Raw genomic sequence first — 15,916 nt, 5'->3', positions numbered from 1 at the left:
ATCGGGTATCCGTACTCTTAACTTATCTATTTACCGGCGGGTTAGTCCCGGGCCCGAAAATCTCTTTATAACGTCTATTAAGATAAAGATATACGATATACCGCAGTCTAGAAAAGCCCGTACTACTACGTTTCTACCGGTAGCTCCTAATACTATCTTATAAAATAATAATAAATCCCCTATAGTAAAAAGGGAAGCTTTAATTCTAGGCCTAACGGGGCCGAACTTATACACTAAGGCGTTTAAGTTAGCCTAATTAGCTTACTCCGGATCTAATAGGTCCTAATCCGGTAGTTTAGGCACTACCGAAGCTTTCTTTATACGGCTAACTACTACTTCGAGAGTAGTCGGCCTCTTTAGTTTTTCGAGTCCCTAGGTATTAGTAGATTCTAGTCCCTTTTTAACTTATCGGTTTTAGGATTAGGGTATTCACGCTTAAAATAACCCTTTTTACCGTAAGCGAAGTATTTAGTATTATTTAATTTCGATCCTTTCTTATCCTTCTACTAGGATTATACTATATTTAGATCTATCTTATCTAGATTATACTCGTCGCTAGTAATCGTTCTACTAATATAGTTTACGATTATTAACCCTCGCTTAAAATTAATAAAACGGTTAATAACGCCCCGTAGATCGGTCGGAGGATCGTATTCTTCCGCCTATCTCTTCTATAAGTTAGTATTCGTACCCGTTCGGAGGTATTAGATAATAATATCCTCCTATATCTTAGGATTATACTTAGATATAGCCTACTAGAGTTCGGTAGTATACTACGTAAAAGTCTTTCGGCCCTATTTATATAATACGAAACGGTCCTACTTCTTCGTACTACTAAGATACTCCGAAAACTTATATAAGATCTAATCCTAATAGACTTACTAGGTCTCGATCTTTTTACCGTATAAGTTCGCGAGCTATCGCTCCTAGCGATTATTAGTATAGCCGGTTAAGGCTCCGCGAGTATATATAACCTTATCTTTATTATTAGGTTTAATACCCGTAAATCTAGCTACTTCCGCGAAATAACACTTATAATTATAAAGATAATAGTATACGGCTTTATCCGGAATACTGCTATCGTACTCCTTAATCTTTCTAATATATTTCAGAATAGTTTTTTTCATCTCCTATCGGGCCTAATTAAAAGGTACTAATAGTCCTATAGTAGCCTATAATAGAGATATAGATACCTACGTAGCCGGTTACGCCGGAACGGGCACTTACGGCTAGATAGCTACTTTATAAATTACCTAGGCGGTCTCTTTCGCTATCTCTTTATAGATACTAGGATTAGCGTTATTTATAATCCGCTCCCGGTAGGAATCGGCTAGGTTCTTTAGTAGATAACTAAAGGCTTCCTCCGTAACGGGAGTAATCGGACGTATCTATCTTAGGCTAGTAGCTACGGTACTTTCTATAATAAAATAAGTTCTTTAAATAAGGGTTCTAGATTAAATAAAATTTAGATATAGTTAAGGTATTTCTAGTCTAAACGTTTACATTCGTAGCCGATCGGGGTCCTTAACGACCTCTTTTAATCCCTTATCTTTTACTTCCGATCCTCGGTACGGACTAAATCTACGTACCCGAGGGTAAACCTCCGGAAGGATACCTTATCGCGGGGTAATCTAAAGTAATTAGACTATTCTATCCGTTTCTCTATCTTCCTATTATAGTCGGGAGGTATCGTATACGTACTAACGTAATCACTCGTAGATCCTTACGTAGTAGTAAGGGGTTTCGGTCACCGCTACTTTCCTAAGGACCCCGAGGTTACCGATATCGCCGACCGTAAGCTATCGCTCGCTAGGTCTTAATACCATACTACTACGCTAGAATAGATAGAAGAAAGGTTCTTAGAGCTCCTAATTAACCTAATTTTTCCCCTACTCTCTCCGTTATATAGAGATCGCTTCAGGAGGACCTCCCGATAGTTAAGATTTACTATACAGTTAGGCCCTCCCGTAAGCGGCCGTAGAAGGCTACTTAGTTTTAGAGGTTTACTACTATATAAGATAACGGGAGTATAAGAGCATATTCTATTATTATCGTAAGCGAATATATCTATAAGGACATAAGTACGGTTAAATATGGCAGAAGGTACCCGTAAGGGGCCGAACATATAAGGTTAAAAGAAGGTAAAGTACGCCCAGGATCACACTATCTTCTTTTTTATTAAGGCTAATATTCTAAGGTAGGGTGTCGATAATATCGTCGGATAGTCTAATCTAAAGCTCTCGGGGATTAAATTTAATATTCTTATTAAATACTACGTTATACGTTTTCCTAATAGCTCCTCTATATAGAAACTAGATTCGCTATATATTAGAAGCTATATAACTAACGAGATAGCCGATCTCTATACGATCTTCTATCTTAGCTATCCTCGGGACGCCCTAGCGGCGTACGTACGCTCTATAACTATATATATAGAGGTTCGATAGGTTTAGGCGGAATTTTAGCCGATTCTAGTCTTAGTATATCGTTTTAACGTATAGAATAATCTATTCGCTATTAGGTAGCTTAGTAGGCGATCTATTAATAATATAAACCGCTACTATAACTACTTCTAGCTAGAGGTTTCTAGGTAGGCCTAATTCTATAAGAAGCCCTCTAGCTACTCCGATAATTATCTCCCTAGATCGTTTACTATAGCTATTTATTTCCGGTATTCTAATAACGCTATATTCGATAATTATACCTCTGTCTAGATAGAAATCGTCTACTATCTTTCCGGACGCTCTCTTATAGTCGCTTTTAAATACCTAGATTATTATTTTTAGCTATATCTCTAGTATAGTAATAAAGTATATAATCGCCGATTAATAGCTATTTTTTCTTTTATAAGAAATTATTATATATAGCTAGATACCCTTAATATATATATAAGTTATCTAGTAGTAGCTATTATAGGCCGTAGTAAGCTAAATAAGGTCGAAATAAATCCTTCTATATCTTCTAAAGATATACTCTCTTACTATAGGTCTCCTAGATATCTATCTCTTAGCTATATTACGCTAATAGACCTTATATCTCTTAGGATTATACTCTATATTATCTATAGTGTCTCCCTTAATCTCGATACTATCGACTATCTCGGAGAGCCTCTCGATTCGTTAATTATATATATAGGCGAGTCGTTAATACTATCGCTTCGGTATAGCGACGGATATAAAGGATTTTTAGCTATACCTAGGGTAACCTATTACTATCGCTAGAGGAGTACTCTTAGGTAGTTTCTATCTATCTTAGATATTTCCTACGATATAGAGGTTATATCTCTTTTCTAACGCTCTAATAGGCACTTCGTTCTTAATTATAGCGGGGATTCTACTATAGAATTCGAAGCTTTTCTTACTAATACGGCCGAGGGATAGTAGATTTATATAGAAATTAGGTACGTATAGCGCTTCTACTACTATCTCTCGCTTCTTACCTATTTTTAGGTCTATTAACTAGAGGATAGCTATTCCTCTGCCCTTAATAATAGAGTCACTATTACTAGTTTTAATAGTAAATTCTTCCTCGGTAAGGCTTTTAAAGCTCCCTCGGTAGTTATATATATAGACGTTCGCTCCTAAGTCTAGTATCTAAGAGTCCTTAAAGGAATATCTCTTAGCTATTCGGTTAACCTAATAGGATATATTAGCTATATATATAGCTACTCTCCTAATCGATCCCTATATCTCTTCGGTTACTACTAGCTAGGTAGTAACCTAGATAGTACCTCTATCCTCTTTAATCTTTATAATCTTCTCTTAGTCGAATTTACTAAGCTTCTTAATAGCCTTTACGACTAGTTCTTCTGTCTCGGCTCGTAGCTTCTAGTAGTCTAGCCTAATACTTTCGACGATATAATAGCAGAATCTCTAGGGATAGTTTCTTCCGTATATATAGGGGGTCCTTTTCTTATCTTTCTAATAATTTTTAGTATCTTACTAACCCTTAGTGTTTCCTTACTTAGGTATTACCTCCGGTTAGCTATCTAGCGTTAATATAGCTAGCTTTCTAGCCCTTTCTTTTCCTAAACGCTCTAGTAGACTTCGTTATATATAGTATATAGATATAACCTTATTAAAGGTAGGATTCTCTATCTCTAACCTATTACTCTAGATTAAATAGAAGAGATTATCCTAGATCTAGATAGCTCCGAGGATATCTCTAATAGCGAATTTAGTAGGCGTTAGACTATATAAGATATCTAGTACACCCGTAGCTTTAGCTTCTTCGTATAGAGACGTCTAGACGGTTAACTACTTATCGATAGATATATTATTGTATAGATACGTTAATATTTAACGCTACTATCTTCGGAGATCTTCTATATAGTCGGCTTCCTTCTATACGAACTCCTACCTTAGCTTTACTAAGTACTCTACGGCTAACGAACGAGATATAGTATCACTAAACCTATTAAAGACTTAGGCGGTCCTCGCTCGTTCGGCCTCTTTACGGTCGTATCTATTAAGAATTCGTATATACTTCTTATATTTATTATCAGTAAGGTCGACTTCGTCTATTATATTCTTATTAATCTTACTAACCGGCGGTAGGGGAGCCTTCTTTAGAAGCTCTTTAATCTCTATATCTATCTTTATAGGGTTAAGATACTCCTAAAGGTCGTTTTCGATAGCTTTAGTTTTAAAGTAACTAATCTAAACCCTCTACTAGGCCTTCGTCCTTAACCGCTAGTCCTATAGGATAGATTAAATTACTTAAGATTTAGTCTTATTAGATATCTTTATATATATCTTTTACTATAATCCTAATAGTATCTCCTCTAGTCTAAGTCCTTATTAATCTCTTCTAGGATTTTATATAGTTATTTAGGGGTATTCGGCGATAGGAAGGCTCTTACTATTAAGATATAGAGTAACGGTCTTCGTTAATTATATCTTAATACTTCAGTATATACTCGGGCTTATAACTAATAGAATAGGCTGATTCTGTATAGGCTAGTATAAAAGATATCTAATAGGACGAGAGATAATTAATTAGATTAATAATAATAGAAGATCAGGGGGATTACCTGTTGAATAGCTATCCCCTAGCTATACGGACGTATTTCTGTCCGTGCGGCCGATACTCGGCTATTATAAAGCCTGAGTTTCTCTGTAAGCCAGTATTATATACAAAAATATAAGAAACCTAGGCGCTTGATGAATAAGCCCGTTCTTAGTAGTAAGTTACCACTCCACATATTTCGACATTATCCTCTAGCCGCATCGGTCACGTATCCAGCAGATTGATTTTTACTTCCTGGAGAGTCCTATGAGCTATTTGCAATTCTTCTGTGGGGGATTGCCTATCACCGATAAACCGAATCTCAGTGGAACCATATGTGTGCTATTTGAAATCATAGTATCATTATCTTCGGGCTGGACAACCCCAACTCCGGTGGCGCTCCATCTCCAGGCGGGTTAAGGCAATATATGCAAATGAATTGCTGTGTTATAATGCCATATCAATATGAGTTTAGTTTTCCTGTCCCTTTCCCCTTTTTCCTCAACCATTCGGGGACTCACAAATGTTTCTTGATAGCCTGTGCAGATCAAAACTGTGGTGTATATATTTTCTCTATCTAGGTATACCTAGAGCCCGCGTGGTACCTTTTGGGTGGATTTGAACTTTTCGGACAAAGCTTCAAACTAGACTGTGCTAATAAATAAGCTCATCCGTGACGTGAGAGCCTGGCAATTGGGAAGGTACTGCTATTTTCTCGAAGCAGTCGCTGATTTCAATCAACCGAGGCGGCAGGTTCCCCTTTTTGGCGTTATCGCGCAATCTGGCCGCAGGGAATGATAAGCAAGGGGCCCCAGCCCTTAGGTCTCCACTCCGTCTTTCCCCCTCACGAGTCATTTCCCATCTCCAATTCCAATACTACCTTCCCCTCCATCTCACCCAATCCCGTCTTGCTCCATACCTCAGTATTTATACCATGACCAGAAGACACGCCTCCGGACTCGATCGGCCCTGGGCGTCTCAGATGTACGCTCAGCTGCCCGAGGATGGCTACATCCATCCAGCTCCAGCTACAGCTCGGCCAGCTCCCGTACCAGCTACCACCGATGCGCCCGTTCAACCTGAGGACTACTCAAAGCCCTATTGCGACTTTATGACTTCCAACCCAACTATCTTCCACGCCGTGAAGTCTTTTTCCCAAGACCTCGAGAAACACGGCTACAAACAGCTCTCCGAACGTGCGGTGTGGACCTCGGAGCTGAAACGTGGCGGCAAGTTCTACGTCACGCGCAACGGCAGCTCGTTGATTGCCTTCAATATTGGCAAGGAGTACAAGAGTGGTCAAGGTATGGCGATCGTGGCGGGACATGTGGATGCTCTCACGGCCAAGCTCAAGCCCGTTTCGAAGCTCCCCACCAAGGCTGGCTTCCTGCAGCTTGCTGTTGCCCCATACGCCGGTGCACTGGGTCCGACCTGGTGGGATCGTGACCTTGGTATTGGCGGCCGTGTGATTGTCCGCGACTCCGAATCCGGAAAGGTCGAGCCTAGGCTGGTCAAGCTGGACTGGCCCATCGCACGCATCCCGACCCTCGCTCCTCATTTTGGAGTATCTGTGAACGGACCGTTCAACCAGGAAACTCAAATGGTGCCCATTATTGGTGTTGATAACTCCGATCTTTTTGGGAAGTCGACGGGCGAGTCGTCTGACATCCAGCCTGGAACTTTTGCTGCGACTCAGCCCGAAAAACTGGTCAAGATTATCTCGAAGGAGCTCGGTGTCACAGACTACAGCAACATCATTGATTGGGAGCTGGAGCTCTTTGACACTCAGCCCGCCCAGCTTGGAGGCCTGGAGAAGGACCTGATCTTTGCCGGTCGCATAGACGACAAGCTCTGCTGCTACGCCGCCCACGAGGCACTCCTGGCGTCTAGCGATGACACATCTCCCGGTATCGTCAAGATGGTTGGAATGTTTGACGATGAAGAGATTGGCAGTCTGCTGCGCCAGGGCGCTCGGTCAAACTTGATGAGCAGTGTCATGGAGCGGATTGCCGAGGCCTTCGCTGACGGCCCCTACGGACCCAATCTTCTCTCTCAGACCGTTGCCAATAGCTTCCTGGTGTCGTCGGACGTCATTCACGCTGTCAACCCCAATTTCCTTAACGTGTACCTGGAGAATCACTCCCCCCGCCTCAACATCGGTGTCACGGTGTCTGCTGATTCCAACGGCCACATGACCACAGATAGTGTCAGCAGCAGCATCCTGAAGCGTATCGCAGCTCGCTGCGGGTCGACACTGCAGGTATTCCAGATCCGGAACGATATGCGCAGTGGTGGCACAATCGGCCCTGTGACTAGCGCGCAGATTGGAATGAGAGCTATCGACTGCGGTATCCCGCAGCTCAGCATGCACAGCATCCGTGCTACCACAGGAAGCTTGGACCCTGGACTTGGCGTTAAGCTGTTCAAGGGAGTCTTTGATTACTTCGAGGAGGTCGATAAGGAATTTGCTGACTTCTAAGCCGATTCCCGGAATATTTCGGGTGTTGATCTCGCGCGCGTCAGCCTTTTTATGGAAGGGTTTATTTATACAGCATATACTAGACAAATGATGATAAGCTATTGCAATCCCAGTAACCTAACCGTTTCTGTTCAGGTTTCATTGCCATATTTCGAATAAATCTATGTTCATCTTAATATTGCTTGGAAACATACATGAACAAGAGAACTATAGAGAAAACAAAAAAAAAATACATCAAGGAAAGGAGATGATGATGATGGCAGGGGAGGATCATCACCAGGTCGAAAAGACCGAGCCGCTCTGGCGGGCTTTATCAAAAATTCTGAATCGTTAACCTGTTTATGCTCCCTGAGACCGATGATGGTTCCTGCTTGACGTTGACATTGGCCTTAGTATGGAACCATGGATATCATTTGCGCAAGGGACACGAGTCGGTTGAATAGGCGTGGTGGTGCTGGTTCTGCGTGAGTTCCGTAACCGAAGTAGCATCCGCCATTTGATGTTTCTCTGCCATCGACTTGCCGCTAAACCGGAAGTCGTCTCCGGAAGACAGCTCCAGCACTCGCTCGGGGTCTCCTGCCCCGTACTCAGGGTCTTCGGCCGGTGCACCGAGGGTGGACTCATCGTTCCAGTTGACCGAGCGCCCGTTAGAGACACCACCACTGCCATTTGTTGGTTGGTTGCCGCTGAATGTCGAAATCAAGCCCGGCATGATCTTGGAGATGAGCGGCTTCAGGGTTGGCAGGCAGGCACAGATAATGCCAGTATTGCATTCAATAGCAGACCATGAAGCAGCGCCGACGTTGTCGTCTGTTAGACCGGTTAGCTAACATACCAATATTATGATGCAGGGTGATCACGCGTAACCTACAGGTAGGGTCAGACGAGTCGGAAATCTTTTTCAGACTAACTAGACGGACGATACTGGTGATGCAGACGCTGTACGTCGCGGTTAGTTTTGTGCTATAAATGCTTCCATCCGGAATTCAGGGTCCACTTACAATCCGCCAACAGCAAACATGAGCATCAAAGCAATCTTCTGCTTCCTAGGGATATCGATAGCGATCAAGGCCGGGATTGGGATGATCAAGATGACCAGGTCCGTTGTGATGTGCATGCTGGCATTAGAGAACCACAGTCCAGGCTTGCTCAAGCAAAAGCCGGGGATGTTATCGTCCCAAAACTTGGCCACGGGCAGGCAATTTAGGAAGGCACTGATTATACACCACGTACCATATGCCCCCAGGATTGTAATCATGACCCAGCAGACAATGCGCATGCGCCGAGTTGGAAATACGCGGAAGTATTGTAACAGAATTGACGCTTTTGCGCAGAGAACGGCGGCGTTGTAGAAGGGAATGGTGAGCCAGAATGCCTGGTTGGTGACGCGTCAGATTATCTGATCAGGATGAGAAATAGACCTTCTGTTACCTTCAGTTGTCTCTCCAGGATGTTGGGCGGAATTTCCTTCATATGCATTCCCATGCCACTGGTAGCTTCGACGATATCCAGCCCCATGAAGACAAAAGAGTTGATCTACGAGAATGGTTAGCATTCTGAATCCTTTGGCATCTTGACAAATAGCCCGGTATGACCGAGAGCTTACCAGTGCAATGACAACCATCCAGTCGTTAACTTCCAGCCGCCTCAGGAATCTGAGTCTGGTGTAGATACGGATCCCAACGAAGGAGGCTGCCAGAGAAGTGAAGACAACGCTTACAACCAAGCCCTGCATACCTCGTGAGGACAAGTATGGATTGGCATCCTCGCGTTTGAAGATCGCATCCCGAAATTGAAGCAGGCTCATCTTCACCCTACGCCTTGGGCTAATATCAGACACTCAGAAAGAAAGATCACTATCCAAAAATCTGTAGAGATGGTGGATAAATAGTTGGAACGATCACCAGACAAGCCAAATGGTCAAAAACGAATGATATCAGAGGCACACAGATCGGGCGGCAACGATCGTGATTCTCAAGGAGTGACGAGGAGCTTATGTTATTATAACACTCACAACGCTGTTATTATTTCTTTCTACCATAACCAAAGCCGGACCTGGTCCAGTAAAGAACACGACCAACCCCATCAACCGGAAACGGTTGGAGCCAAAATCCGCTAGTCTTGTCTCCCTGGGTGAGAGAGTACCAAGGGAAGACTCCCTGCATATTGTTGCCTCTTGCCCCAGATTGGTGGATCGGGGCTTATGCGTCAGGCGAGGTTCCGCGCTGGGAATGGGCAGGTTGCAGATTTGAGGCGCAAGGGGCTGCATCCAACAAATCGGTTCCCCGTTGTTCTCCGAATACTTCGATACATGTGCGGGTGTGCTGAACTATTTGCCTGTGACTGTTGTGTTTATCCTGCACTGGATTGTGCGTTAAGTTTGTAGCTTTCCTGAAAAGGCTTTTTATGAAACATAACAGAGTCTAAGTTCTATGTGGCATTGGGTGTTTTTCAAGAAGTGAAGAAGACAGGATATCAATAAATGAAAGTTCCATTCTATTGGTAATGAATACTCCCGGAAGTTGGACGATCAATAGCTTTGTCCATCTGTAATGTGCTGTTGGCGTATAAAGCAGATTATGTCCCAATGCTGTGGTAATTGGTATACATGGAGATTCCGATTTGAAATCACCCCTTTACGGAAGAATTTCCCGCTCTAAAGCTAATGGTAAGTCCTATAAGCACTCAGCACACCGTGGAGAGGTCTATGAGAGACCCTAGCACTGAGTTTGGTTTTGTGGGATGTTCATTCTCCAGTAAAATGACCGACAATTCTGATGTATGGTAGGAATAACATTGAAAACGTGCTGACAGCCCTGCATCTGCCTGGCGTAGCTGCTAAGATGACGCTCTGTCTGCTTCATGGCGTCATCAAACACTCTAAACCTCGACTTTGCTTAAGGGGAAACCCTAGTTTCTCCCATAAGATAGGCGCATTCTAAGAGGCGCTAGAAAAAGTGTACATAATCCACATGCGTGAAGTGCAACGCGGGTGGCGGACACTAGATGGGCCCGTCTCTAGGACGCAATAGACGCCGGATCTATCAGAAAAAGCTGCAGATCATCCATATGCATCGGATGATCGACACAATTTCAGCTTGTCCGCCTCGTTCTTCCCCGCCTATCGTTACCTTGGCGTAAATAAAATGAATGACCACCCAGTGTACGATGGGATGAATGACACCATATGAAATTGACACGTAAACGAAGGGTTTTCCAAGAGGCGTGGTACTTTAGTGGATTAATGGCGAGGACGTTTCCCCCCGTACGTTGGACTTCGTTAAGTTTATCGCACGAATCATGATGAGCAAGGGGTTCGCCTCCCCAAAGCGCAAAACCTAACCACAAGGGATATCCCCGCAACAACCATGATTTTCCTTGCCGAATGTTATTTCGAAGAGCAACCGATTTGGCTGCCAATCGGATCTAAAAGATCGACCCTCGGCTCGCTGGCCCCGAGAAAGGCGCTACCGTTCCATAGAGGCGCGACTTTTGCAAGGTGCGCGCCACCAGACCTGACTGGCAAGCGAAAGTGTGGAGATTTGATGGATCCTTCGGAGGCGCCAAATGCTATACTGACTTTTGTGACGATCTCGTTGCGAATGTTTTCCTGCTTCGATGCATCTCACCCGTGGTAGCGAATGACCTAATAGCTGTCAAATCACGTAAACAGTCACATTATAGCCGATGATCTTGGAAAAGTTTTCAAGACCAGCAGAATTAAATCTGTTGCACTATTACCCCCAGCCCGGCAGCTCCACAATTGTTGAGCGACGCCACCCGCCCGGAGTGATCTATCACATCCCGTCACAGTTCTCAACTATCATTTGTACGGATCCATAAAGCTGCTACTTCGCCCTCCCTGACAGGAAGCAATTCCAAGCGGCCCCGTACTCCCGGATCTATGGAGTAAGATTAAATCTCTGCCATGTAAATACCTTTTTCTACTGCAGTTCTAATGTGGGATTCTACTTTAAATCTTGGACGCGTGGAGTGATTCAAACAGGAATGGCCCAAATTCAAATACCGAACTCAAACGCTAGAGCAAGCTAATATAACTAGCTCTACACCCGAGCAATGACTTTTAGTGAAACAGAAGTGCATTTCCTGAGGGAAGATGGAGAGAAAAATTACCGGCTCCTGATGATTCCTGTTACAAGTAAGCCACCGAAAAGCCCACCTTCGCTATTACCATCATGAGCCATACTGGTGGCTGCGTGTTAGCGACGGATCTGCGCCTGGCTATATTCAAAACATCACAGCTCATGCGCTTTGTTACGAAAACTTGTTCTTCCAGTCCTACCACTTTACCTACCTGGATCGCACCAACCGGAGAAAAGACTCGTGATCTGTGCCTTTGAGGCTCACATTATATGCCATGGGCGTAGAATACAATATCTGGTATATGCTGGGTCAAATGCCCCCAAGGCTGCCGCGATCTCCCACGTGGATTCGCCGCTACCCAACCTCACGACTGGCAGGCATATTTCAAACACGACGGCTGGATGTAGGAACATTACAAGCAGGGTAACGAAAACCAGCGAAATTGGGAATCTGACTCGCGTGATCTAATTCAGGGAAATGTCGCTTTTCATTTGAGAAACTCATGAGCAGCGATGTAGTCTCACTACAGTTCTCTCATAATCCGAGCCGACGACATCTGTAACATACTAGGACACCTGCTAATCGCAATTATCTACAATATACAACTGAGAGATGTTCCATGCCAACATATTATGTCAATGTATGAGAGGATTGGCATATCCAAAGAACCGGTCAACATCCCAGAAATGGACTATGATTACCTTCATGTCCTTGGTTACCATTCCGCGTACGCGAGCTACCCCAAAGAAAAGTTCAGCTTGCTACTATCAGGATAGCTGATGTAAAATTACAGACCATTGGCATTGTTGATGTCTGTTCCCGGCGTTTCCTAAATCTTGATAGACCTCGAGACTGATTCGACTACATTTGCGACCTTGTTTGTGTCTGTACTTGTGCTGGGGTTTGCAGTTGGGCCACTCGTTATCGCCCTCCTCAGCGAATGGACCGTTGATATCCTTTTTTGATTTTAATTATTCTCTGCGCTGTCTCCAAACATGGCAGTGTTGATCGTGTTCTTTCTGTCTATCTTTTCTGGAGTGGCTCCGATTACCTGCGCTCGTAGCACAGTCGTATACCTCACGCTTGTCAGAAGACAAGGTCTAGCAAAGTCGCTCTGGGTCGGTCGGGCCATTGTTCGGGCTCAGAATTGGATCCATGGGTGGCGGGGATTTCATTGAAGCGTAAGGCTGGCGGTGGGTTTCAAAGGGTAATCGAGATAGTGCTAAAGCGCCATGTACTCCGCAGTAATTGCCGAATATGCGAAAGCGCACTGACCCTCGAGCTGCCACGGAAAAGTCCGAGGGCGTCCAAAATCATGCGCTTCTTCACTCTCAAGCTGGCCTATCCTCCAACTCTCCTCGAGCGCAAGACTGCTCGGTGCAGAAAAGAAACAGGAAATCCGTCCTACAAATCTCACCTCCATTCAGAGATATTCAAGAAAGAGTGTTTCATGCAAGCATCCGACCCATGAAGATGCTTTGTTTATCACCGATTACAATTCTCTTCCTGCGTGGAAATTATGTATGGTCTGATTTGTATCCTCTTTACGGCTTACACATCTGCGTCGAGACGGATATTGGTTTTCTTCAGGAATTGCCGGCCTGGCCGTTCTAGGAAGTGGAGTCGGTGTGCTCTTGGGCTAGCCTTGGCGATAGCCCCTATTTCTACTCCGTGCATGGTTTGGAATTCTAGGCCAATTAATAAGAACGAACCCCAAGGGGCAGGTTAAGATTTGGTTAAATACTGTAATTGAACGACCACTCTTTGGATTTTGCTGTTTCTTCCCTGGGTCAAAGAAGCCCCTAATTCCCCGGAAATTGAGTAGGGGGACCATGGCCAGTTCTCTTGGCGGAGTCTTCACCCCAAGCTGTCATAAGGCCGCCCTTACGGGTTATACGGTGCCAAATAAATCATAACGGATCCATTTTAAATTGGAAGGATGGGTTAAAAATAGGGGCCGGACTAGGCAGCCACCGGTGATAGGCCGCAAGTGTGGGGACAGGATACTAATAGGCCACATACGCGTATGCCTAGAAGACCGAATTTTTTTTAGAAACCAGTGTAATGCAATCTCGACACGCGAGACTCCACACAAATGTTGACTATTGACTTGCGGGAGTTAAGAATCCTGGAATCGGGCTGTCTCCCGAAAGATTTGCGCCTCGATTCGTACTCGGGGCTCGTCAGCTTCTTCCAAGCTGCCAATGATGAACTCTCCGATGACATTCACACACTAATATCTACTGTACACAAACCCCTCTCTCATGTTGATTCTATCACTAGAACCTGGATCGGCATCTCATGAGAACGAACGATGCGATCTGACAGTTCGGGAGTAGCCAAAGCCACCGTGTACCCTCCGAACGGGGCTGGCTCCCCACAGGCCCGCCACAACTTTGACCTCTCCAAGTCAGCCCTGTCAACCCACAATGGCCAATACATTGAGCTTGACGATTTTGCTTCATCGACGAATCCAGTCCACAATGATCGTGGACATGTGACTTCTAAAACGGGCCGGCGTTCAATATACATTCCGAACACCTTCTGGACACGTTCGTTTGCTACTGCTGTGATCCTCGAGACGCTGGCCACAGTCGGGATTGAAAGGTAGGGGTTGGATATCAACTACCGCAGATCATAACGCAAATGACTCACGGCAATAATAGCTGGGTATTCATCAGCATCTCAAATCAACTTCTCAAACTCGAGAAAGAAGATGGGGCAACCCGCCTCCGATCGTTTCTTGGCCTTTACATCTTCGCACTTCTCTATGAGCTTGCGCTTTCTTATGATGCTTTGCGTCGCAAAAACACGTTTCAGCTGGTTGGGCTCTGTATCTGCAACTTTGGGCTTCTAGCCTATGGCGTCTTGCAAATGAACGAAATCAAGGACACTATCACAACTATGGTTGCAGATTCTGCACGCAGCAACGAGATTTGGGCGATGTACCGGATCGAACTCATTCTGGTTCCAGTCCTTCTGGGTCTCGGCACTACCGTTATGATTTTCGTGACGTGGAAACTCCGCGCGGAGTTCTCCTGGTCAATTTATAAAAACATCAGCGCGGACCTACAAATGAATCGCCGATACACCATTTACCAAGTAAGCTATTATGCAGGGGTAATATGAGGTCCTTATTAACACATCTAGGTCTACATTGCCCTTCTCAAATTTGATTGGTTTTTTATCTTTGGAACACAACTCCAGATTCTCCTTTCCATTCAACATCTCCAAAATGACCAGTTCATTATCAATGCGGCATCGGTTCCCGTTGCCATACTGGCCCTGGTGCTGGCGGCTCGATTTTGTCGTCGAGAGAAACGAAAATCTCTCTTCATAGCCATGGTAAAAGACCCTTATTGCGGCCAATTGAGACACGGGCTAATCGGCATTGCAGGTTTTGTTGGGCGGTATAATAGCAAGTTTCATCAAAACATTGCTTCAAATGAACAATTCATATGATAGCAGCGGTTTGAGCGCGTACAAGACCTCCCTCACACTGTTCGCGTCGATTGCAATTGTTCTGATCACCACGACGCTTATCAACTCGGTGTGGTGTATGTTGAATTTTAATAAAGGACTAAAGGATTACATCGACCAATCTCGAACGAAGCAGCCGGTTTCGAATCCAGAAGGCGCTTGGAATCAAGAGATCAATTCACGTTTTGTACTGAATTAACAACGCGTTATTAGAAGCTCTGTAAATGAATGAATGCCAAACGTCCATCAGACACTTTCACATATTCAATGCTGATAACGTACACTGCAAATTTGTTTTTATCTTTCAAAATAAAATGCCCTGATAGAGGATCCTTGGATTCCAGAGGGCGGGACATGTACAAAGTACGTGCTCTGTATTATCTTGAGATTGGCGATTCCCTCCTCCTGAAGAAGGGACCAGACCGGACCTAGGGCTACGTAATTACTAGTTATCAAGGGTATACCTCGGTAAAAATTATAGCAAGCAACTGTGCTCAAGTGTGGGCCCCGGTTTCTTTCATTTTCTTCCAGAAACAAGTCAAGGTTTCTTTGCCGAATGACTCGCATATAGCTCCCCTGTTCGATGGACGGAGAGTCCCACGACTCGGAAGCGGGGCCAGGAAAGTTGAGGATTCTTGCTGCAGTTGACGCTATTTCTAGACCGACTATTAGCACCATTATAATCATCGCAGAATTGCTGAGTGCAATTACAACTGTGAGGACCAACAGATGAATGGGGGACAGGTCGAGCGGGCCAGCGAGAGTTTGAAACGCACCATCTCTTCTACTTTTTGGGGCTAATACAACAGCAAAGCATCTCGGTCTTGACAGCAAAGTAGAAGTCAG

The 15,916-nt window shown here is 44.4% G+C and overlaps 3 protein-coding genes across 3 annotated transcripts; 2 read left to right on the top strand and 1 right to left on the bottom strand.

Annotated features, from left to right (window-relative positions):
• Positions 1–5,941: 5,941 nt before the first annotated feature.
• N7482_002662 (M18 family aminopeptidase) lies at positions 5,942–7,486 on the top strand (the record flags this gene model as incomplete). The annotated part of the gene is made up of 1 exon (XM_056684787.1): positions 5,942–7,486. The coding sequence occupies one exon, from the start codon at positions 5,942–5,944 to the stop codon at positions 7,484–7,486; it is 1,545 nt and encodes a 514-aa protein (XP_056548393.1).
• A 409-nt stretch (positions 7,487–7,895) lies between these two features.
• On the bottom strand, positions 7,896–9,293 carry N7482_002661 (uncharacterized protein; the record flags this gene model as incomplete). Its single annotated transcript, XM_056684786.1, has 5 exons — positions 7,896–8,312; positions 8,398–8,425; positions 8,488–8,861; positions 8,918–9,022; positions 9,093–9,293. The coding sequence occupies 5 exons, from the start codon at positions 9,291–9,293 to the stop codon at positions 7,896–7,898; spliced, it is 1,125 nt and encodes a 374-aa protein (XP_056548392.1).
• Positions 9,294–13,904: 4,611 nt separating this feature from the next.
• Positions 13,905–15,269, top strand: N7482_002660 (uncharacterized protein; the record flags this gene model as incomplete). The annotated part of the gene is made up of 4 exons (XM_056684785.1): positions 13,905–14,197; positions 14,257–14,692; positions 14,741–14,935; positions 14,988–15,269. The coding sequence occupies 4 exons, from the start codon at positions 13,905–13,907 to the stop codon at positions 15,267–15,269; spliced, it is 1,206 nt and encodes a 401-aa protein (XP_056548391.1).
• Between the last annotated feature and the right edge of the window lie 647 nt (positions 15,270–15,916).

The sequence above is a fragment of the Penicillium canariense genome (genome assembly GCF_028826845.1).
Source record: "Penicillium canariense strain IBT 26290 chromosome Unknown utg000001l_segment0_segment0, whole genome shotgun sequence".
Taxonomy (NCBI): Eukaryota; Fungi; Ascomycota; class Eurotiomycetes; order Eurotiales; family Aspergillaceae; genus Penicillium; species Penicillium canariense.
This window is presented reverse-complemented; position numbering and strand designations above follow the sequence as displayed.